Source organism: Sarcophilus harrisii, chromosome 2, assembly GCF_902635505.1.
Source record: "Sarcophilus harrisii chromosome 2, mSarHar1.11, whole genome shotgun sequence".
Lineage (NCBI taxonomy): Eukaryota > Metazoa > Chordata > Mammalia > Dasyuromorphia > Dasyuridae > Sarcophilus > Sarcophilus harrisii.
The window spans coordinates 507889929-507915154 of record NC_045427.1 but is presented as its reverse complement, the minus strand read 5'-3'; the positions used below and the strand labels follow the sequence as shown (position 1 = coordinate 507915154).

The 25226-nt window shown below is 37.4% G+C and overlaps 1 protein-coding gene across 2 annotated transcripts in view; it reads left to right on the top strand.

The window, feature by feature from the left end:
- The first annotated feature begins 17595 nt into the window (after positions 1-17595).
- Positions 17596-25226, top strand: part of NEDD4 (NEDD4 E3 ubiquitin protein ligase) — a 113528-nt gene continuing 105897 nt past the window's right edge. The window contains exon 1 of one of the 2 annotated variants that reach the window (XM_031955254.1): positions 17596-17816. Coding sequence is in view for 1 of the 2 variants with exons in the window: in XM_031955252.1 (XP_031811112.1) it covers positions 17772-17816 (45 nt within the window). In the remaining variant the exon portion in view is untranslated. The remainder of the gene's footprint in view (positions 17817-25226) is intronic. The other variant, XM_031955252.1, reaches the window with a different exon arrangement.

Sequence of the window (25226 nt, the reverse complement as noted above, 5' to 3'; positions counted from 1 at the left end):
GTTCTCTCCTGGGACAAAAAGATTTAGGGGAAGCTTTCACAAAAATAGAGCAAGGTCCCAATGAACTTTTTGCAGATTTTGTGAGACATTTGCAAACAGCTGTAATCAGAACCATTGGAGATAATGCTGCTACAGAAAAATCTGGCTAAGGAAAATGCCAATGAGATTTGCAAAAGAATTATATGGGGACTAGACAAAGATGCTCCTTTAGAGGAGATCATAAGACGCTGTGCCACAGTGGGCACAAATGTTTATTATACCCAAACTATGATGAACATGGACAGACAGGGTCCTTCTTGGCAAGGGACTTCTAGAGAAATTCGTCGACGTTTTCAGTGTGGAAAAGTTGGACATTTGAGAGCTCATTGTAGATATGGAGATAGAATGAGAAGACAGGGTGAGAGAAAACCCAAAACTCCATGTCCAAAATGTAACTGAGGCTTTCACTGGGCCTCTGAATGTAGATTGACCCAGAGAAGTGAGAGGCAGGGCCCAGCTCTTAAGTATCAATCAAAGGACAGGTGGGGCATGATGGCAGCTGAGTTTACACCCAGAGAGTCTTTAGAAATTCAGGACTGATGTCCTGAAAATCAATCAGGATTACAGTTGGGGAGAATACAGGTTTTTTTAACCCAGAAAAGCAGTGTCCAGTGCAAACAGTTCCAATGTAATTGCCAGATGATGAGGAGAAATCCCCAAAGTGGTAAATAGAAGGGAGTTAGATAGGTTAACTGCTTGGGGAAGAAAGTTTGCTTGTATCTCCACAGGAGGAGAAGGAATCAAATGGGTGCCAACGAGCCGTATTCGCCTTGTCCATCAGAAAGAAACAGAAAAAGAGAAAAACCTCTAAACAAAGGAGATTTAAGAAACATTTGACACTGAAGGAGCATGACTGACAATGAGACTGTTAAAATAACTTTAAAATCTTCATGAATCATTGGATTTTCTAACACAAGATGAGACTCTTTCAGTTCTTGAAAACCAGCAAGAATTATTGAATTTTCTTGAGATGAAAAATTGTTGATGAGACTATTGCAGTACTTCAGAGTTTACAGGAACTATTGGATTCTTGGCATATTAACTAATGGACAATGGATTCCTTTTGGACTATTTAGGACTTAAATGGACATGTATAATTTTGTATGTTGATTCATTTTATGAAAAATTGTTTACTTCAAACTTACAGGAATTATTGAATTCCTGGCACATGAATTAATGGACAATGGGTTCCTTTTGGACTATTTCTGGGACTTATAGACATGTACAAATTCTCATGTTGATTTATGTTATTTGTTACATTGCTACTAGACTGTGTTATATTGCTATGTAATCTATGTAATTATGTGTAATGCCTCCCTTATTGATGGATATGTTATTTGTTAACATTACTACTAGCCTGTGTTATATTGCTATGTGCTTATGTAACTATGTGTAATGCCTCCCATATTGATGGATTTATGTACACCTTGTTTCATACTTGTTTCAAGTGAGCCCCTCTAGAAACCCGCTAATCTGATTTGATTTTCTATTTTCTTTGGTGTTTTCATCTCCCTTTATGAGAAGTCAGGGAAGTCATGACCACCTATGTTCTAAATCAAAAGAAAAGGGGAGATGTTGGAATCTTTACAAACTGTTAAGCCATTAGAGTTGATAGAGACAATAATTATCTAATTTGGCATGATTCAATATGATTGATTTGATCTCAGAAGGAGATATTTTGGGCCAGAGCTTGAAACAAGGTATTAAGTACAACTGATAGAAATGATGCTTGTTCACACCTTTAGAGAGCTCATAAGTATCTAAGTACTCAATGGAGTTCACACTTTGGGAGATTTCAGGGCTTAGTATGGCTTAATATGAGATATCCGAATTCACACCTCCCTTAGGGCCAGAGAGCACTCTGGGAGATAACCCAGAACCCCTCTCTCTCCAGAAGGAGGAGTTAACCTTTGGGAGATCATATATATACAGGAAGCTCTTAGAGCTTGAGAGAGTTTTTTTGGGGAACATTTACTTGGGGTGGGAGAGGAGCACTCTGGAAGGAATTTCTCGGGAACATTGACTGGGATAGGAGAGGAGCACTCTGGGAGGAAGCTCACAAGCCCTAACTTCGAGGCAAGAGATTCATTGCATCTTCCAACTTGGTCCTGGTTGGAGTCGGAAGAACAAACCTTTGGATTTGGAGACATTCGGGGGCGGAGCTCTTGGACCCAAGCGGAGAGATAGTTCTCTGAGCTAACCAGGCTATATTGAAGGACACAATAAAAGATTTGAACTTTTATCACCTGGCTGTGTTTTGGAAAAGAAACACCAACAATTAAATGTTATTACAAATGTGTCAAATAAAATAAGTTTTATTTGATTATAGCACTAAACTCTTCACAAGTTGTTACTAATAGACCATGGTAGTTTCTTTATGTGGTTATCTGTTTGTAACTCTTAAGATTTGGAGAACTTTGTTTCATGTCATTTATGATGTCATCTCCCTGTAATCGCTACTATTTATAATTTCTTCCCTTTCTATGCTAACTATAGAAATTATTCCCACCACAAGGACCTCCCTTCTTCTGACATTTTGAAGTTCATTGCTGCGAGTTCTCCTTCCACTAATACAAGTCCAACTGCTACTGTACCTTCTCATCCTTCAATATTCTTGTCTATATTTTCTCATACTATCAAAACTACTAGACTTCCTCTTATACTTTTTATATTTCATGCACACCATTCCAGAAAAAGAATTTCTGATTCTTTTAGCATTTCAAGGTAACTGTATTCTGATACTTCAATGAATTTATGATTTCATTGGTGAGAGTACTTTTTCCTACAATGCAGAATATATATCATCCCATGATCTACAATTTTAGTCAATATTTTATCATGAATAATATACTCAACATGGTAACATATTTTTTTCTCTGGTTATTTTTAATATTATGGATACCAGTCCAGGACTTAGACTTAATTAGAACTTCAGCCTTCTTTATAATCTGATAAACTGATAACAGGTATTGTTATTCAATAAGTATCACATTAAGTACTTACTGTGCTAAATTCCACAAATACAAAGAAAGGCAAAAATATGGTTCATATTCTCAAGCAGCTCACATTTTAGTGAAGAAGACAATAAGCAAATAACTATGCATAAGCAAGTATATATATATATATATATATATATATATATATGTATATATAGTAAATGGAAGGAAGGTCGTCTCAGAGGAAAAGAACTTGGTCAGTGGTGTTATGGGACTAGATTTCCTCCAGAAAGTGGAATATAAGCTTAGTTTTGAAGAAAATTAAATAAATAGCTGGAAATGCAAGAAAAAAGCATTCTAGGCATGAGCAATAGTCAATGAAAAAGCAGACTCAAGAAAAAGAGTGCCTTCAACAAACAGACCAGTGTAGCTAGATGGCAATGTGCTGGTAGGGGCCAGATTTTAAAGGGCTTTAATTGTTAAACAAAGAATTTCATTATCTATCCTAAAAGCAATATGGTGCCACTGGAATTTGCTATGTAATGAAGTGACATAGTTAGACTTGTGCTTTGTCAGAATAACATATTCCTACATTTCAAACACATATTATATTGTTTTTGAATAATTTGTTTCATGAGTTTTAGATTTGTCTTTCCAATGACAGTATTAATTCCTTGAAGGCAAGGAGTGAATTGTACTTTTCTGTTATATCTACAACATTCTGAAAATATAGTGAACACTCAATGAACACTTGTTGAACAGAATAGTACTGACACTAATTTTTTTCCATTCTCTTCCAGTATGGAATCATGGTGACTTGAATATGTGCAGATCATTAAGACACATACTATTAAAAAAAAAAGACACATATAGAATATATGTGTGCTTCAATTTATAGTGGTTCATTTACTTGAAATTCATGTCATAAAGGAAATAGAAAAGTAAAGAATAAAAATTATTTCACATTCTCAAAACCCTTTATTAATGAGAGGTTGCCAGCAAAAGAGCAGTTTCTAAGAATTATCATCTGAGCCAGATTAGAGTGGTAGGATTCAGGAGAAACTGTCAGCATGTGATGGGCATTCATTGATGTGAACTCCTGTTTTATTTACTTTTTGTCCAGTATCATAAAAAAACAGCTTCTTCAAAAAGACTATACCATGATCAATTTTGATGAATGTGGCTCTCTTCAACAATGAGATGATTCAAATCAGTTCCAATTGTTCAGTGATGAAAAAAGTCATCTATACCCAGAGAGGACCGTGGGAACTGAGGGTAGAACTAAACAGCTTTTCACTCTGTTGTTGTTTGCATGTATTTTGTTTTCTTTCTCAGTTTTTTTTTCCTTCTTGATTCTATTTTTCTTATGCAGCAAGATAACTGTGTCACTATGTATACACATATTGGATTTAACATATATTTTTAACATATTTAACATGTATTGGACTGCCTGCCGTCAAGGGGAGGGGATGGAGCGGGGAAAATTTGGAACAGAAGGTTTTGCAAGGGTCAATATTGAAAAATTACCCATGCATATGTTTTGTAAATAAAAAACCTTTAATAAAATAATAAATGAATAAAAACAGGATCATCAGATGCCTGAGTTCAGTCCCACTCAAGAAAAGTTGACAATGCTAATAAGTATTTCTCCTTTTCCCATCTCCATGCCTTAAACTGAAATCAACAGAAGGGAGAACAGCAGAAGGTATAGAAGGAGATATAGATGACCTTCAAAAATCCTTAAATAAGATAAAATATAATGCCCCAAAAGAGCAGGAAAAGTATAGACATTGAAAAATTAGCTTAGTCTTACAAAGAAAACTTAATCCATTTACTCCTATTTCTCAGGTCTCAATCAGTCAACATCTAAATTATGTATTACATCTCCATGGAAAGGAATGGTGGTAGCCTTTGAATTTGAAGTCTATGCTAGATAAAAATTCAAGATCTAAGATTAAATTCAAATTTATCTTTGACATCTATTCTAAAAATTGCACAATGTATTAGCATTAGATTATGTAGAGATCTTTTTTTCCTTGGAACTGTTCTTAGTGAATACTAATTAAAATTAACCACAAAAATTTCTGTCCATAATTCCAGGAACATAGGGTAATAGGCTAGATAAAGGTAGTCATCAGTGTAAAGGAGGAGACCCAGTTCATCACCAATTCAAAGTGATGAACAAGTAAATCCTTATAGATGGTGAAGTCCCCCAGATACTCATGTTTACATATGATATTATAAAAATAATTAGCATTTATATTGTATTTTATGGTTTCTAAAGCATTTTACATATCTATCTCATTTAATTGTCCTAGCAACCCTGTGATGTGGGTACTATTATTTTCCTCATTTTACAGATGAGGATACTCAGGCTGAAAAAAGCTAAGTGACTTGTCCAGGATTATACAATTAAGTAAGTATGGGGCAGAACTTGAATTCAGGTTTTACTGATGTTGCTGTATAATAACAGTACCTGGATGTCAGTGGGCTGCAATTAACAAGAAACTCTAAAGAAGAATATGAGTAAAAGGTATCATCAAGATGTTGTTGGACAGGAAAAAAAAATGGGATGATGGATGGAGTGAGGAATGATGGAAGGAAAGCAAAAGTGTTTTTGCTGGGATTCTTGTGATAACAAAGCAAGTAAAGTCTCTCAAACAGTAGGTGAAAACCTGTGGAGAACACAGACAAAAGTCAGTGAGTGACACCAGACGGCCCGGCATGGATGAGTCGCAGTCCTCATGGATGCAGAGAAATCCCAAACTAAAAAGATGGCAATTCCATTTGAACACTTGAGACTGTGTAAGAAGGGCCTCTAGTTCAGCATAAATATACAGACACTAGACTAAGGGACCAGTAGTATCTGCCTTTGATCATGGTCACAGATATGACATGGAAAAGGACTGCCATAAAGGAGTAAAAGATAAATGCCTTGCTCAGAGGAGCAGTTGCTTACATAGAGATGGTGACTCAATATTAATCAAAGGGCTATATCTGCTCATACTGCCAGATGGGCCGTTCAAGGCTGAACTGCCCATGTAGGGCTCACCTTTTGCTAACTACTAATACAACATGCACAGAATCCAGTTTCCCCTTAAGTGCCTCAACCAAGGTTTCTATATAGTTCATAATTTAACCCCATTAAATTTATTAATTTTCTTGGCTTGTGTTTGCCCCTTTCCCATAGAAACCTAATCTTATCCCCAATTTCTCCTGTTATCTAAAAGGACTATTCACTCTCATAACTTAAGGTACATTTGTGAAATGAGATAGAAAAATGGAGCACTAAAATCCACCTTAGCTTAAGTCAGCCAGAGACACTTTGGATTAACTTTTTGGTGTCCTTAGGCAACTCCAATTGTGAAGAAGCTGGAAATCTGATTTTAGGAAAATGAGTTTCCTCACAGTAGAGCTTCCTACAGAGATAAAACCACAGGGTATTAACATTCCCCCAAAAAACAAGCAAACACACAAACAAAACCAACCTGATTGTAGAAGTCTATTCTAATTATTAATTGGTTCTGATGACTCACAGGACCGTAGCATCATATCACAAACTTAAAACTGGAAGAACTTTTATCAGGGATTTCTCCTAACCCTTCCATTTTACAGAGCTTGAAGTAACCTAACCTAGGCTTTTAGATCCCAAATTATCACTTATCTGTAAAATGGTAATGGATGTATAGTCAGGAGGTACCTTGGAGATCATTTAGTTCAAAAACTTCATTTTACTGATAAGGAAACTGATTGATTTTCTCAGGGATCACATAGCTAGCAATAACCAAGTCCTTTAACTCTAAATCCACTGCTCTTTCTTCTGTGTTACTAAACTATATGCAATGTATATAAATACTTATTGCAGGTGGAAAGGGTTTATACTTGCATATTTATTATTCATGATCTGTGCCTCTATTGGGGGTTTTCTTGGCTAAGATACTGGAGCCGTTTGCTGTGTCCTTCTCCATTAGAGATTAAGTAATTTGCCCAGAATCACAGAGCTTGGAAGTATCTGAGGCTGAATTTAAACTCTGCACTTTGAAGCTCTGTAAAATGGAAGGGTTAGGAGAGATCACTGATAAAGTTCCTTCCAGTTTTAAGTCTGTGATATTACACTATGGTGAGGCCTGGAGGTTGAATGACTTGGCAAGACTATACAATTAGCAAGTAATGACACCAGGCCTTGAATTCATTTCAGAGTTCAGTGTTCTACCCATTAAGTTTCCAGCAGTCATATACTTATATTTTAGGTATAGAGAATTCTTCATCTTCTGAAAACAAGTTCATTCTTTGTGGGCTGGAGTAGCTGAATTATGTAGAAGCATAAATGACCTTTACGTTCTTTGACAAAATATTCTGAAAATAAATAATAGTTCATATTTATTTGCAAACAAAGCTTATTAAATTCCCATATTCATTGACCCAGAAAATCCACTACTTGATCTGTACCCCAAGAAGACCATTAATATAAAGAATATTGCCATAGATCCCAAAATATTTGTAGCAGCACTTTTTCTGAGAGTAAATAATGGAAAACAAAGTAGAGATAAGAACTAAATAAAAGAACTAAACTAAAGAAAGACTAAGAAAAATCATGCTACTAAATGTAATGGAATATTACTGTGCTATTAGAAATGATGAGTATGATAAATATAGAAAAGCATGGAAAGAACAATTATATGAACTAATATAGAAAAAAGTAAACAGGACCAAGAAAATAACATATATGATGGCTATAATAATAGAAAGAAATATAATAAAAAATTAGCCATAGAATGGCTAATAATGGAAATACATTTTTTAAATAATTCCACATATATAATTGATATATTGTTTGTCTTCTCAGTTGGGGAAGGGACAGGAAGAAGAGAATTTGGAATTCAAAACTTAAGCCATATTTAAAAAAAAAATTTGAATGGCAAAATTGCAAAGCAGATGCATGTCTTCAAAAAAAAAAGAGATCAGACATAACACTCTCCCCTTTTTTTGCAAAAGTATTAAGTCTGAGAGTATGTATGGTACATTGAACATAATTTCAAACTTGATTTATTGATCATATTTCCTGATTTTTTTCTCCTCGTATTTTAAACTATTATTTGTTATATAGGATGATTCTTTGGGAAGAGGATTCAGGGACTGAGGGGAGTTTTGATGATATAAAAAAGACATGAATATTCACTTTAAAAATTTATCATTATTTACATAGACTTTATAGAGGCTGCAAATTACATACCTTATTTCATTTTGTTCTTCACAGTGATACTGTGAAGTCAGTATTATTTTATTATCCATAACTTGCATAGGAAGAAACTGAGGCTCAGAGAAATTCCATGACCTGTAAATCATCACAAAGCTTGTTTAAGGCAAAATTTGAACTCAAATCTTTTGGACCCTAAGGCCAAGTGTTCTTGCCACAAAGAGAATGACTGACATTATCTACCTCACAGAATTATTTCAGGGAAAGTCTATGCAAATATCAACACATGATTTTGGATAGTTTTTACTAAACATTGCTTGTCTTTTAAAAATTATTATTTCTTCAATATTTGCAGTTTTCAGGGGTCCTCAAACTACGGCTTGCGGGCCAGATGCAGCAGCAGAGGAAGTTTACCCCCCTCACCTAGGGCTATGAAGTTTCTTTATTTAAAGGCCCACAAAACAAAGTTTTTGTTTTTACTATAGTCCTGCCCTCCAACAGTCTGAGGGACAGTGAACTGGCCCCCTATTTAAAAAGTTTGAGGACCCCAATTATAAAGTATACACTAAATGGAAAATTGAATTGATGCAATGACCAGGTTATGCCACTAGATGGAGGCCATATATTTCTCAAATTTGCTTTCAAAATTCTATTTAGTAATTCTAGTTCTCCCATCTGATACCTCTTCCACAGAACAGGCCTTCAAATATCTGGAAGCTAAGTGAGATCCAAAGACTAACTTGGTCAAGGTCACAGGGCAAAGCCTGATCTTTCTCTTCTACTCTCTGCACCTGGTTTGTCTCTAACAAATTTCCCCTTAATTCTTCTTATCACACTTCTTTCACTTTTTTGTTCCCACAGAAGGCTGTGTCCCTCTGCAACTCCCAACTATCAACTTGTAGCACTAGAGGCACCTTCTCTAGAACTAGATTGTCCCTCACCTTGCACATACACACACTGAGCTAAGGACAAACAGGAATCTTCCAGATTTGTATTTGTCATTCAGTCACTTTTTGTCACGTCTGACCCTTCATGACTCCATTGGTGGTTTGCCATTTCCTTCTCAACTCATTTTACATATGAGGAAACGAAGATAAACAAGGTTAAGTGACTTGCCCAGGGTCACACAGACTGTCTGAGGCCATCTGAATCCAGGAAGATTCTAGGCCCAGCTCTCTATCCACCTCACCACTTAGCTCTCCCTTCCAAAACTTCACTCCACAGTCATTACTCAACAGTTTTTCTTTGGAAGTTCACTCCATTTGTTAGTATCACTATGTCCTTATCACTTTTCAATCATCTTTGTGAAACTTTCTACAGACCCCCAGGTTGTTCTTTATCCTTTCTTAGGAAGTTCACCACATAGTCTTCATATCATATATAACAAAGTTACTTAAATTATGGACCAAGTCCCTCATATATGATCATGTAAGTGAATGTGGAGGTGGCAAAAAAATTGGCAATAGTAAAAGGTATATTCCACCAAGATTTAATTCTTTATGTAAAAATAAACAAGCAAATCCATAGCTTAGTATGCAAATTTGCTTTTGTCTTTAATAAATGCTAAAATTATATGTACAGCAAAGAATTGTTTTAAAATAAATTTCTTTATGATTTATTATCAGTAAATGTTTGAGGTATCTATAATAAATAATAAATGTTTGAGGTATTTATAATAGATATTTATTAGATTAAATAGATTTAATAAATAATTAATAAATACCTATTTACCTGGAGTCACATAAAAATTTTTCTGGTAAAAAGAGGTCAAGAGTGAAAAAGGTCAAGAAGCCCTGTTATATAAGATAAAGCTTTCCCATCTTCTCCAATCTCTATCTTCATCTCAATGTATATGTTAATATATCCCTTCAAACAAGGACAGCCCTTGATTCTAATTGTATCATAAACTTGCTTCTTTAATTGATGTCCATATTCAATAAATTGAAATTTTGCTGTTTCTACCTCCATCATATTTTTCTCATCAGATCCCTTCTCTTTATTCACACAAATACCATCTTATAGTTCAGTAACTACCCCATTCATTATTGAAGTAGGCAGCAAGATGATATTATGGATAGAGCACAGGACTTGAAATCAAAAAACCTCATGTTCATGAGTTCAAATCCAGTCTCAGACACTTGTTGTGTGATGCTGGACAAGTAAGTTACTTTGCCCTGTTTGCCTCAGTGAACTGAAGGAAATGGCAAGTCATCTGGCTATCTTTGAAAAAACACCCTCCAATTGAGGTCATGAAAAGTTGGATACCTCTGAAACAACTAAGCAAGAAGTTATTGCAGTGGCCTCTTAATTCATCTCCTGCCTCATATCCTTCTCCATTCCATTCTTCACATTGCTGCCAAAGTGATTTTCCTGACCATGTCACTCTCTGCTCAATAAACTCCTGCAGCTCCCAATTGCTTCTAGGATAAAGCATAAGCTCCTCTCGTTGGTTTTTGAAGCCCTTCACAATTTGGACCCAGTCAGTATTTTCAACTTCATTATATACTAGCCTCCTTCCCACACACTATAGTCCAGTCATATTAGCTGTCTGACTGCTCACACAAAATAGTCCATTTCCAGTTTGTGTCTTTGCAGCAGCTGCCCCTCCCTTACCCCCTCCTTCCCATGTATCTTTTCATTTGCTGCATAGACTTCCTATCTTCCTTTGTGCTGGATTCAAATTCAGCCTCATACATCCACTAGATGTTCTGGACAAATAACCTCTATTTGTCTCAGGTTCCTCAACTATCAAGTGGGAATTATAATAGTATCTCAAAGTTCATAGGTACAAAACAGAATTCATTACCTTTCCACTTAATTATAACTCATCTCCAAATTGCCCAATTGTTCTTCAGGGCACCACTTCCCACTCCAGGCTCACAACTTGATTTTTCCTTCACTTTCCATATCATCATCATAGGGACTTCTTTATCTACAACATGCCTCACATCCATCCCTTTTTCTCCACTCACACATATACCATTTTAGTTCAAACCCTACTGAGCTATATTGTTCATTTGTTTCAATTATGTCTGACTCTTTGTTTTGGAATTTGCCACTTCCTTGAAGATGAGGAAACTGAGGCAAATAGGGTTACATGATTCCCCAGGGTCACAGACTTCCAAAGTGGGCATTTTTATTCAAATAAGGCATTTCACCTAGGTGCAATATCAAATCTGTTCAAATAGGTAAATTTGCACCCTGTGTGGCTTACATCAAACCAGACAGTGAGCTTGAAGTATAGAGTATATTTAAGTATACAGAAGCCTAAGGTATAAAGAAGCCTTCCAGTAAAGCCCCTTAAAGAGGATCCTTTGTTGGGGTACAGAGGAGGAAGGAAAAAGCCCCAGCCTCAGCTGATAAGATATAGCACTTAAAACCCACCACCCAGCTCCTCAGGGTCCTCTAGGCCATGAGGAAAGATGGAGAAAGCTTATTCTCAGGACCTGGCTTTCCACTGAAAGTAGGGGCTGAGTAGTTCTAGAGTAAGGGTTCTCAAACCTTTTTGTTGTTGTTATTGTTGTTATATACCACTTTAGCAGTCTGATGAAACTAATAGACATTTTCCCCCAAATTTTAAATGCATAAAATTAAATACAGAGGACAGAAAAGAAACCAGAAGTTAATCAAAATAAAGATATAAAAATTTTCCCCATCTAAGTTTACAAAAATCTCATGAAATGTATAAGAGTCTATAGATACTGGGTTAAGAACCCTTGGCTAGCCCAGAGGGTATTTAAGACAACTCAAAAGTTAAACTATCACACTCTAGAAAACTTTTTTCACTCAAGAAATTTTTACATGATCTCAGGTATATGAGTATATAAAAGGAGTATAAAAATCAGATATTTACAGATCGTAAATCATAATTTCATGACCCTCAATTCAGTTATGAGACACCACATGGAGTGGAGAAGCAGTGTTTAAGAAGCTGGGTTCTCAAGCACCCACTCCATATTGTTATGTTATGTGTGGGTGTCCTCGTCAAGAGCACTCATTCCCAGGCCCTGCCTCTTTGCTAGCCTGCTGTTCCCACTGGTCATTCTGGCCTGCCTGGCCCATGAAGGCTATTCCAAAATGCTGGCCCCAAAGTAATTACCCTAACTGGACATACTCCAAAGGTGGACTCACTGGTTTTTAGATCAGAAGGAAGCAGTAATGGTGAGATGGGTAAGTGATATGACCATTATCACTATAAGCCTATAGAATTTGTTAACTTTTAAAAAGTTAACTTGACTACTAAACGGATGAAAAAGCATTTATTAAATGCATACTATTGTGGTGCCAAGCTCTGTGCTAAGTGCATACAAATAAAAAACATCAAAGAAACTTTCTCAGCATCTGTGACCTTTCACCCTGATGTTCTCTCTTCCATTCCCTCTATTTGGAAGAAAGGCCCAAGCCAGTCATCCTTTATTTCTTTCCTGGAAGAATTCTTTTGGCTCTATGGATTTTGACGCTTCCCCCTCATTAAGTATCACCCCAATACCTTTCAGCCCCCTTTTATGTGCTTTTCCCCTTTTTGGGAGCATAAGTTTCTTCTTTTTCTTTTTTAAATAGCCTTTCATTTACAGGTTATACATATGGGTAACTTTACAGCATTGACAATTGCCAAACCTCTTGTTCCAATTTTTCACCTCCTTCTCCCCACCCCCTCCCCCAGATGGCAGGATGACCAGTAGATGTTAAATATATTAAAATATAAATTAGATACACACTAAGTATACATGACCAACCGTTATTTTGCTGTACAAAAAGAATCAGACTCTGAAATATTGTACAATTAGCTTGTGAAGGAAATCAAAAATGCAGGTGGGCAAAAATAGAGGGATTGGGAATTCAATGTAATGGTTTTTAGTCATCTCCCAGAGTTCTTTCTCTGGGCGTAGCTGGTTCAGTTCATTACTGCTCCATTGGAAATGATTTGGTTGAACTCATTGTTGAAGAGGGCCATGTCCATCAGAATTGATCATTATATAGTATTGTTGTTGAAGTATATAAGAATCTCCTGGTCCTGCTCATTTCACTCAGCATCAGTTCGTGTAAGTCTCTCCAGGCCTTTCTGAAATCATCCTGTTAGTCATTTCTTACAGAACAGTAATATTCCATAATATTCATATACCACAATTTATTCAGCCATTCTCCAACTGATGGGCATCCACTCACAGTTTCCAGTTTCTGCACAAACATTCGTGCACATACAGGTCCCTTTCCCTTCTTTATGATCTCTTTGGGATATAAGCCCAGTAGTAACACTGCTGGATCAAAGGGTATGCAAAGGTTTGATAACTTTTTGAGCATAGTTCCAAATTGCTCTCCAGAATGACTGGATGTATTCACAATTCCACCAACAATGTATCAGTGTCCCAGTTTTTCCACATCCCCTCCAACATTCCGCATTATCTTTCCCTGTCATTCTAGACAATCTGACAGGTGTGCAGTGGTATCTCAGAGTTGTCTTAATTTGCATTTCTCTGATTAATAATGACTTGGAGCATCTTTTCATATGTCTAGAAATAGTTTCAATTTCTTCATCTGAGAATTGTCTGTTCATATCCTTTGACCATTTATCAATTGGAGAATGGCTTGATTTCTTATAAATTAGAGTTAATTCTCTATATATTTTGGAAATGAGACTTTTATCAGAACCTTTGACTGTAAAAATATTATCCCAATTTATTGCTTCCCTTATAATCTTGTCTGCATTAATTTTGTTTGTACAAAAACTTTTCAGTTTGGTATAATCAAAATTTTCTATTTTGTGATCAGTAATGATCTCTGGTTCTTCTTTGGTCATAAATTCCTTCCTCTTCCACAGGTCTGAAAGGTAAACTATCCTGTGTTCCTCTAATTTATTTATAAGCTCATTCTTTATGCCTAGGTCATGAACCCATTTTGACCTTATCTTGGTGTACGGTGTTAAGTGTGGATCAATGCCTAATTTTTGCCATATTCGTTTCCAATTTTCCCAGCAATTTTTGTCAAACAGTAAACTCTTATCCCCAAAAGCTGGGGTCTTTAGGTTTGTCAAACACTAGGTTGCTATAGTTGTTGACTGTTTTGTCCTTTAAACCTAACCTATTCCACTGATCAACTAATCTATTTCTTAGCCAGTACCACATGGTTTTGGTAACTGCTGCTCTATAATATAATTTTAGATCTGGTACAGCTAAGCCACCTTCATTTGATTTTTTTTTTCATTAATTCCCTTGAAATTCTTGACCTTTTGTTTTTCCATATGAATTTTGTTGTTATTTTTTCTAGGTCATTAAAATAGTTTTTTGGGAGTCTGATTGGTATAGCACTAAACAAATAGATTAGTTTAGGTAGTATTGTCATCTTTATTATATTTGGAGCATAAGTTTCTTGAAGGAAGGAATTTAAACTAGAGGAATTAGAGAACATTATAAAATGTAAAACGGATAATTTTGATTATATTAAATTTAAAAAGTTTTTGTAGAAACAAAATTGATGCGGTCAAGTTTAGAAAGGAAGCAGAAAACTAAGGGAAAAATTATTTCCAGAATTTCTGATAAAGGCCTTATTTCTGAAATAAATGGAGAACTAACTCAACCACTTTTATAAGAATATAAGCCACTTCCTAATTGATAAATGGCCAGACAATTTTCAGATGAAAAAATTGAAGCCATTTCTAGCCATATGAAAAAATGCTCCAAACCACTATTGATTAGAGAAATGCAAATTAAGACAACTCTAAGGTACCATTTCATACTTCTCAGATTGTCTAAAATGACAGGAAAAGATAATGAAAAATGTTGGAGATGTGGGAAAACTGGGACACTAACACATTGTTGGTGGAGTTTCTTTTTCTTCTCCTGAGGCAATTGGGGTTAAGTGATTTGCCCAGGGAAAAACAGCTAAGAAATGTTAAGTGTCTGAGATCACATTTGCACTCAGGTCCTCCTGACTTCAGGACTGTGCCACCTAGCTTTTCCATGGTGAGGTGATTCAAACCAATTCCAATAAGATAGAGAGAGCCATCTACATCCAGAAAGAGGACTAAAGCGGATCTCAACATAGTGTTTTCATCTTAAAACAAACAAATAAAAATACCAACTTACATTCCAATAGGGGAAGCAATTCATGTGCAGGGAAAGGTGGTGTCAGGGCATTTTAGTCTTGACAAGTTATGTTAGTGAGTGAGAGCACAGTAGAGTCCATTGACACACTCTAGAAACAACAGCAGAATTTAATTGATCTTTGTTTCCGAAAAGGAGGAGGGATGAGGAAGGAGAAAGGTTGCCTAAAAGCACAAGATAGTGATAGATGACTTCCTTTTTTTAATGTGATTTTCTTCCATTTATTAAGTTTTAAATTGCAACAAAAGAACTATCATTTTAAACTTTATATTAAATTAATTTTATTTTATATAATTTATATAATTATATTTATATGTAAATAAATTAATTAAAATTTATTAAGTGTCCAGACATTATACGAACTGAACTAAATTTATTGTTACCCCTCTAGGTAACTGCAAGTAGCAGTAAAGCATGGTGGGGAATAGTTATGATCTTCCTGCATAAAGGGAAGGGCAGCTAGTTCTGGTCTTTCAAATACCAACGTTTCGTTTTAGAATGACCCAGCATGGAAATTTGAAAAAAACCTCTAACAAAAACAAGGGATGACTTTTTCCCTCCAAAGAATAGGATTGGGACCCTTTTAAAAGTATTTCTTTAAATTGAAACTATTTCTAGTCATATGAAAAGATGCTCCAAGTCATTATTAATCAGAGAAATGCAAATTAAGACAACTCTAAGATACCACTACACACCTGGCAGATTGGCTAAGATGACAGGAAAAAATAATGATGATTGTTGGAGGGGATGTGGGAAAACTGGGACATTGATGCATTGTTGGTGGAGCTGTGAACGCATCCAACCATTCTGGAGAGTAGTTTGGAACTATGCTCAAAAAGTTATTAAACTGTGCATACCCTTTGATCCAGCAGTGTTACTACTGGGCTTATATCCCAAAGAAATTATAAAGAAGGGAAAGGGACCTGTATGTGCCAAAATGTTTGTGGCAGCCATCTTTGTAGTGGCTAGAAACTGGAAACTGGATGGACGTCCGTCAATTGGAGAATGGCTGAATAAACTGTGGTATATGAATATTATGGAATATTATTGTTCTGTAAGAAATGACCAACAGGATGATTTCAGAAAGGCCTGGAGAGACTTACACGAACTGATGCTGAGTTAAATGAGCAGGACCAGGAGATCATTATATACTTCAACAACAATACTATATGATGACCAGTTCTGATGGACCTGGCCATCCTCAGCAACGAGATCAACCAAATCATTTCTAATGGAGCAGTAATGAACTGAACCAGCTACGCCCAGAGAAAGAACTCTGGGAGATGACTAAAAACCATTACATTAAATTCCCAATCCCTATATTTATGCCCACCTGCATTTTGGATTTCCTTCACAAGCTAATTGTACAATAATTCAGAGTCTGATTCTTTTTGTACAGCAAAATAACGTTTTGGTCATGTATACTTATTGTGTATCTAATTTATATTTTAATGTATTTAACATCTACTGGTCATCCTGCCATGTGGGGGAGGGGGTGGGGGGGTAAGAGGTGACAAATTGGAACAAGAGGTTTGGCAATTGTTAATGCTGTAAAGTTACCCATGTATATATCCTGTAAATAAAAGGCTATTAAATAAAAACAAAAAAGACACACATAAGGAATATAAAAAAAAAAAAGTATTTCTTTACAAGCCACCAGAAGCAGACATCTAAGAGTGATCAGTGAGGCAACACTGCTGTTATTTGCGGGAGCGCGGCCACGAAATCTCAGGGAGTAGGAAACCTGAGTTTAAACCTCCCCTCTGCGGTCCGGGCAAGAGGATTCTCAGTAGGTAGAGGGATTCAGAAATTAAAACCCAACCAAACTGACCAAACCCAGCAGGCGTAAAAGGGGCTAGTTGCACCAGCCGAACTTGCAGCGTCAGGAAGTACGGGGCTGGAGCAAAAAACCCAGAACGCAAGGGTGGGCTCGCAAGGTCGCCCGGTCCTCGCCGTCCCCACCGCCACTGCCCCAAGCCTGCCCCGGCCCGGCCGAGCGTGACGCAGAGCCCAGGCCGCCCCGGGCGGGCTGCGGGCCTTCACTTGTCCCGGCCTCGGGGGGCGGAGGAGGGAGGGACTCCCAGCCCCGCCTCCCGCCCCTCGGGGCTAACCGAGCCCCTCTGGCGCAGCCCGCCCGCGCCTTGTTCCGCCGGGACGTCAGCCCCTGCGAGGAAGAGCCGTACACCTCGCTCCCTTCCGCTTAAACCTCCCCAGTCCCCATTTCTAGCGGTTTCTTGGGCCCTGAGGCTGCCCCGCTGCAGGCGCCTGCGCGGCTCCGCTCCAGCCGGAGCGTGCCCAGGGAGCCGCAGAGCCGGAAAGCAGCCCCTTCTGCCTCTTCTTCTCCCCTCAGGCAGGTGGCGCTGCTGAGCTTCTCCGCCTTCTCCGCCCCTTTCTCTCGCTCCTCCTCCTGCCCGCTCCTCCCCGCTTCTGCCGCCGCGATTCCCCGCCGGCGCGTCCGGGGATCCGAGGAGCCCAGAAGTTACCCGGCTCGGCTGGCCCATGGCAGCTTCTTCGGTGGGAGTGTTCGGGCTTCTGGAGGACGAGGTAGGGTGCTCTACTGGCCTCGGCCCTGAGGGAGGGCGAGGCCCCAGCTCGGGGATCCTTTACCGCTCCCCCCTCCCCCTCCCCCCCCCCCCCCCCCCCCCCCCCCCCCCCCCCGCTCGCCGGCTCTCCGCGTTGGAGAGGGGGGCGGGGCCCGCGGAAGGCGGCTTCCCGAGAGTAAAAGTGGGTAGCTGGAAACCGTGCCCTGGCCGCCTAATGGTGCCCCACTCGCGTACAGTCCCCTTTTAGCCGCGAAACGGGGGCCCCGGCCGGAGAGCGGCCTGGGGCCCGGGCGAGGGCCGGATGCGTGTGCGCGGGCGTTTCTTCCTCCGCCCCTCTTCCCCGCCGCGTCTCCTCCCGGGCCCGGGAAGCCGAGGTGGTGAGGCGAGCCCGGGAGTTAGAAGATGCTTCGCACTTCACCTGGAGCATCCCCGCCTGCAGCTTAGTCTCGCCCGAGGCTCTTTATGGGCGCTCAGGCCGCAGGGAATAGGGCTTTAAAGCCGAGCCAGACTCTAGAGTTCGAGCGTCTTGAGACCACGTCGTCCTTTGTTTTCTTTATCTGAGGGCTTTATTTTCCCCTTGTTTGGGTTTTCCGGGTGATGGTGGTTACCTGGCCATAGAGATGATTTAATACCAGTATAAATGTGGAAAGTTGTTTTGTCCTTTTTTTAAGGCCGCAACTCGGTGAAACTTAATGAAATTACGTCTACTGAAGTGGTGAAGCCCTTTATTCCGATTGTTGGTGTAGTTTAAGCGCATCTTTCTGTCCTCTACAAATGTTCAAAAAGTAAATTGTGTTTTGTCAATTCTGTAGGAAGTGAGTCCTGATGTTATGTATTTTCACTGCTGTTATATTATCTGAAGGCTAGCCAGGTTTTACTCTCTTTGAAAGAACCAATAGGAAGAAATGGTCAAGTTTTATTTGAAGAAGTACGACTTCTAAGGCATTCAAACTCGGAAATGTAAATGTACAACTTCCGAGACTGACAGGCTATGTATACGCTTTAACCTACTATGTGTTAGATTCAGATTTAGCCCGAAACTAATACTTATTTGGCTGCGCTAACAGCTATCAACATATTTTGGAACCAATTAATTTAAATCTGATTTCTTTTAAAGTAATTTTACTGGAGGGCATATTTTGTAAAAAGAGACGTTTCCTTCTCATCTCAGCTTACAATCTTGTTAGGTCTCTTCTATTTTCTCCTATGGAGCATGCTGGTTTTATAACAGAGTTAAGTCTCAGAACCAGGAACCAAGAAGAACTGAGCTCAGTTCCCCTTTCTGACGCTTACTGTCTCTGTGATTTTGGCAAAACATTTATATTTAAAGTACCTGAAAGCAACTCTCTTAAGACTATAAATTGGAAAGAAAGTGCACACCTACTTTAGCAGGTCTCCAGACCAATAAAATCAGAGATCCAGTCCCTATACTAGTAATATTATTTTGGCATGACTTGATAATAAAGAAGACACTTTTAATTTCCTATAAGTGTAATTTGATTAAAGGACAGTTATTTGTGGAGAATGATCCAAGGCAAAAGAAGAGAATGGCAAAGAAAATGGATCAATGGTGTCATGGAAGCAACAAACACTGAGTGTGGACAGACTTCAGGAAATAGTAGAAGATAGAAGGATCTATTTGCTATGGTCTATGGAGGTCACAAAAAAGTCAATATCACTGAAAAAACAAAATTTCATCTGATCATATAAAAGCTTATAGAAAATAATTTTTAGTGGAATATATTCACTTATTCCTGTATCCCTTACTAAAAGGGTAGTATATTGAATATGTGTAATGTATGTATAGTAAGTGCTAGCTACATTATTTTCTGGCTAATATTTCAACAAGAGGAGAACAGTATTATGCCTTTGGCCACTTTATTGTTTGGCTCTGAAGATCATGAGACTGTCCCACTCCTAGCTGTATAGCAGGGGTGGGGGACCTCAGTCTGCTGCCTTATAAGACCCTCAAAATTATTTGCATAATCAACTGCAGGCAGTGAGGAGCTTAAAGTTGGTTACAACTACCTCCCACTGCTTGCTTGAGTGCTATAAATTGATAATTTCGTAAGGCCCCTGAATAATGTTATAAACATCCAAATGACCCTTGGCAGAAAAAATGATTCCCCATCCCTGTTCTGTAGAATGGATACTTACCTTAGGCTATTATAAGGTAGACACCCATTGTATCTAAAAAGGCTTAGGACTCTTGAGAGCCATGATCTGTTGCTCAAAGCCAAATTCTGATGCTCTGAATTTCTTACTCTTTCTGTCTAGATTTCAAAAGAGAAATCTCTGGATCAAGATAAATACATGATAAAATGATTGAAAAACATTAATTCCCCCTTTCTAGTTAGTGCTCCTTTCCTTTTGTTCTCTCATTAATGATGCCTGCTTTTTTTCAGATTAGTAAAACCTGAATCCCTAGAGTGATTATAAAATCCTAGACCTGAAATGTGTGACCTTATGTCCCAGGTGCTTGTCACTGCATGCTTCAGTGGGTTATAATTGGGCAGTCTTAATTTTTGAATTTAAGACTTCTAGACCCCCACAATATGTTTCATGGAATAACAGCAACCTGCATTTAGACAGCACCCTGAGTGAAGGGAGAGTTCTGGCTTTTGCTTTGCCAAGATTCCAAATGCCTCTTTCCTTTATATCCAAATTACTCTATCACAGCGAAAAAGAGAGAGGTCTGGTTATGAACCTGCTTCTCCTTCCACTGTGTTGAGAAAAAGAGTAAGAGATTAAGATTGAAAAAAGGGACTGCTTGCTTCTCTCTCATTATCCACCGATGCAATTACCAGAATGCATGTGAGAACCTTTTCTTGAGTGCTATAGAAAGCTACAGGATGCCATAGCAATTCTTTGCTTTAGTAGCAACACTTTAGCCTCTACTTGTGTGATTGTCTTAAAATGACTTTGAAGTTTGTTTTTCCTTGCTTTTTAAAAAATAGACTAAAATGATCAGCATTTTTTATTCAATGTGATTTAAGAAATATTTCACTTCAAAATGCTGAAGATGCAGTTGTACTTGAATTACTAAACAACTCTAGTTGAATAGGGCGTGATGGAGAAGGACGAACTATTCTGTAAAGGAAAAGGGAGGGCTGCTGCTGATTCACCCTTGACCTCTGAAATTTGACTGTCCTTAGTTTAGGACAATTTAGAGGAGACTGTGTATTCGTTGTAGAAAAATGAAGTAACTAGAATGGATAAAAATCAGTTATAGACATCAATTTGAAAATATTTTAAAGATATTTTGTTTTTAAAAAATTGAAAAATGTTGATATATTAACAAAAATATTAGGAATAGATGTGGTTTCTAATTATATAGGACTGGAAATATATTCAGTTAAAAAAGTTTTATAAATAGATCATAGTAGCTTCAGACATTTAACACTTCCTAGATGTGTGACCCTGGGCAAGTCACTTAATCTCAATTGCCTCAGGGGGAAATCACAGTAGGCTATTAGGCAATTTTTAGGGGTCTCATTTTGTGGGACTCCCAGCAGATTTTGAAAGATAAAATCACTTCACAATAAGAGTACCTGTACTTAGTAAGAATAAAACTAATCTATTTGGTATAAAAGAGATCATTCACTTAATTTCTTAACTGGAAATTGGATAAACTTTATTAATTCTAGTATTTTTTTTTTTTTTACTAAGTTTTGGTACACAGGAAAATAGAATTGTTTGGAGCTAGAATAACCTAGAAATAAATAATAGGGAAGAAGGCATAAAGTTTTAAAAAGTTCTTGAGCAGACTGCTCCATGAATTTAAATTATTTTTTAATATATGTCTCAAAACTACAGAGGTTAATGAAGTAATAAAATGGCAGAAGGGGGAAAATATCAAGGAAGATAATTAGAGCCCACTTTTTAGGGTGGGAAGTTCTTTTTTTTCTGGGTAAAAATAGGCAACCTGAAAAGAACAGACACTGTAACAAAGAAACATAAGAAGTGTTTTTTAAAATAGATTTTTATCTTCATAAGTGGTGGACTGAACATTTTGAAATGTGGAATATGGTTTGTAAATTTCCTTGTGTCTGTCTCTTCTTTAAGAAATATTACTTTTCCTTGGTCATTGTTTTGGGTTAATCTTCTAGATTATTTAGAATTTTCATAAAAGTATTTGAGCAAAATTATAGTTTTCAGAACTTTTTAGTAAATAAAGTCTAATATAAAGCAGTGACTGAGATTTAGACATTTTCCTAGAATTGGGAAAGTAATATAAATCATGTGCATGGAATACCTAGGTATAGTAATATAATTAGATTAATTGAAATACTTTTGCTAGGAGATTTGACTATATACCTTCAAAATGGTCATAACTATTCATAGTTTGAGAAGCGCTTTTGAGAGCAGTATTGACTACTCATGAGTACTCATTGGTGTACTCATGTACACACTCTTGTAGGGAAAAGAAAAAAAATATGTATGTACTGAGAAACAGCAGATTACATTGGGAAGAAGTTGATGGGAAAAAATTTCTTTATTTCTTCACAAGTTAGAATTATATCAATTTATATAACCAAACAAGTAGAGCAAATAAATTGCTTAATAGAAAAATTATTTACGTTAATTTAGTAAAATGTGCTTATATGGCAGAAGAGATTTATATAGAAATAATAAGTCAGAAACTTGTCAACAAAATTTAAGGTTAGCTTGGTAAGAATTACCAAGAGACCAGACTCCTTTCTCAAAGGAAGGAGCTTTATTGTTGTAAAAGTAGATGGAACCAAATAGCATCAGAGAACTGGTACATCAGAGGAGGTAACTTGTGATGGGTACTCACAGAATAAGAGAATAGTTATCTCTTCCCAAGGGAGGTAACTCTTCAACCATTTAAAACAAAGGCCACTGGGGCCCCAGGTTTTGAAACATTTAGTGCCACCCAAGCCTCTTGCATCTGGCTGAGTGGACGATTTCATCTTATTTTTCTGTCCCCTGTAATTAGCTGCCCATGCAGGAAGTAACAAAGGCCTTGCTGGGGTCTATTCCAGAAGAAACTGAAGCCAAGAAGCAAAGATGAAGTTTTAGAAAGAAATTAATATGTAATATCAACTTGTGAGAAATGATAGACAGTTATATTTCCATAGAGGAAAACCACATGGCTGAAAAAGGAAATAGTTCAGAGGAGGGAAGTTCCTGGACCAGTTAAAACTGAGTAAAACTGGTTGTGTAGTTGAAGAAGCTGAAAATAGACAAAGGTTTTATATATATAGCCGGAGTACATATGTTTAATTGCTTTATTAATATTTCATGGAATTGTGAGGATAAAATGATATATTTCTAAAGTACTTTAAAAACCTTAAAATGTTATGGAAATGTTCGATATTATTAGTTATTATTGATGACCATCATAGTCAAGTTCTAATACCTCAGGACCAAAGGCGCTACGTAAGGCAAACTTCTAACATTTTCTGACACATATGGACTTAGAGAGTTAGAACTATGGAACTAAGAATGTAAGTAATTTGTCCAAGGACATGCCAAGAATGTGTCAGAGATAGAACATGAACCCAACCAGGGCTTCTTGATTCTGAGGCCAGATCTCTAATCCACTGTGTCTGGGTGTCAGAATGTCTTCCATAGGTTTTGTTCAGTGATTTTCTTGGTTTCAATATGCAGATAGACATATGACTTCTGAGTGTCTTTGCTGGTGTCAAGGCAAACATCCCATATTTAGAGTAAATATAAAAGAGAGATTCCTTGATCGTGGTGAGGTTCTCCTCTTAATCCTATTTGAAGATGACATTTTTGAAATGTTGGAACATTATAAAGCCCCCACAATGAGATACAGTCACTCGAGATCAATCTAGCTTTTTGTTCAGGAAAAAATGATGTGTTTAAGATATAAATTAATTTGTGTTTGAAAAGGCATTGTAGATGACCAATGAGATGGATCCAGAATTGAGTAGAAGGCAGTAAATGGGCTAAATTGCATTTGAGAAATTAAATAGGACTTTTAACAATTCCAGATTGTTCCTTGGCATGTAAACCCATCTTTTTAATACCAGTAATCTCCTAATGATGCTATATGCCTGTGAATTATGGAATAGCACAATCTCTAAAGAAACAAAATCAGGCATGACCCAAAGGGCAAAAAAGAGAGACCAGTGTTATATCTGAGTAAATTGCAGCATATACCAACTATAACATGTATGCCAGAAGGCATATAAAAAATCATCAAGGAAATATACAGCAAGGGATAATAGATAATCTGTATGCTGTGGTATTAGCCAAGAAATATTAAAATATTTGTAGCAGGAGTTCTTAATCATCGTGTGTGTGTGAGTGTGTGGGTGTGTGGGTGTGTGTGGGTGTGGGTGTGGGTGTGGGTCTGATGAAACCTTGGCTTTAATTGTCATCTCCATGCTGATTATTCTCAAATCTGCCTATACAACCCTTACTTCAGTCTTATATTTCCATTTGCCTTTCAGACATCTCAGATAGGTTCCCGTAGACACTAACCTCATTTATTATTATCTCATTATCTTTCCCCTCAAACCTTTCCCTTTTTCTAAACTTCCCTATTACTGTTGAGGCCACCTCGATCCTTCCAGTCCCCCAAGCTTGAAACCTAGATAGACATCACCCTTGACTCCTCACTTTGTCAAATATTCCTCCTCTCTTCTCATAATGCCATCACCCTGATTCAGGCTCTTTTAAACTAAATTTCATAACTTGATTTTGTATGTTATATAACTAACATTATTATTAGCTAACTTTATCTACCACCCTTTAATTTCTAATTTTCATTCATAAAATATGGACCAGTGTAGAACAGAAGAATTATTCTAGTATATAAGCTAGTGTCAAAGCTCTGCAGGTTTAGATGTTTTGTTGTTGTTGTTTTTTAATCCTAAGGGAAGAGTACCAAGAGACATTCCTAAAAGATTTATAGGTGACTTTGTTCCTTGGTTGTGTCTATACCAGTTACCAGAAATCTTTTCATTTAAGCCCATTGAAAGTGGGAAGAAAACAGGTATTGAAGAAAGGCTGGGGTGGAAGAAGCAGCTGATGAGGAAGCAGCTGAAAAGGAATGCTAAATTATACTGGGCTCCACTCTTCCCCAGAAACAAGCAAACAAAAAAAACCCCTAAAACAACAATAGTCTTGAAAATGGTTTAACCATCTGCCAAAGACAGAGAACTTTGGTTTTGAAATAACAAAGGCAGTAGTCATATTAGGTTTGCAATTAATTGATATAACTTGGAACTTAGACATATTCTAGATGCCAAACTAAAACATTTGCTCGCTAAAAACTGATTTGTGCTGTTATGATGCCTTTCCAAATTGGTGTTTTTTTCTCCTGTTTTTATAATCATCTCACAAATCATTAGTCATATTAAAAATTGCCATTTAAATTTAACTTTGGTGATGGTTAGAATCTATCTGGGCTGAG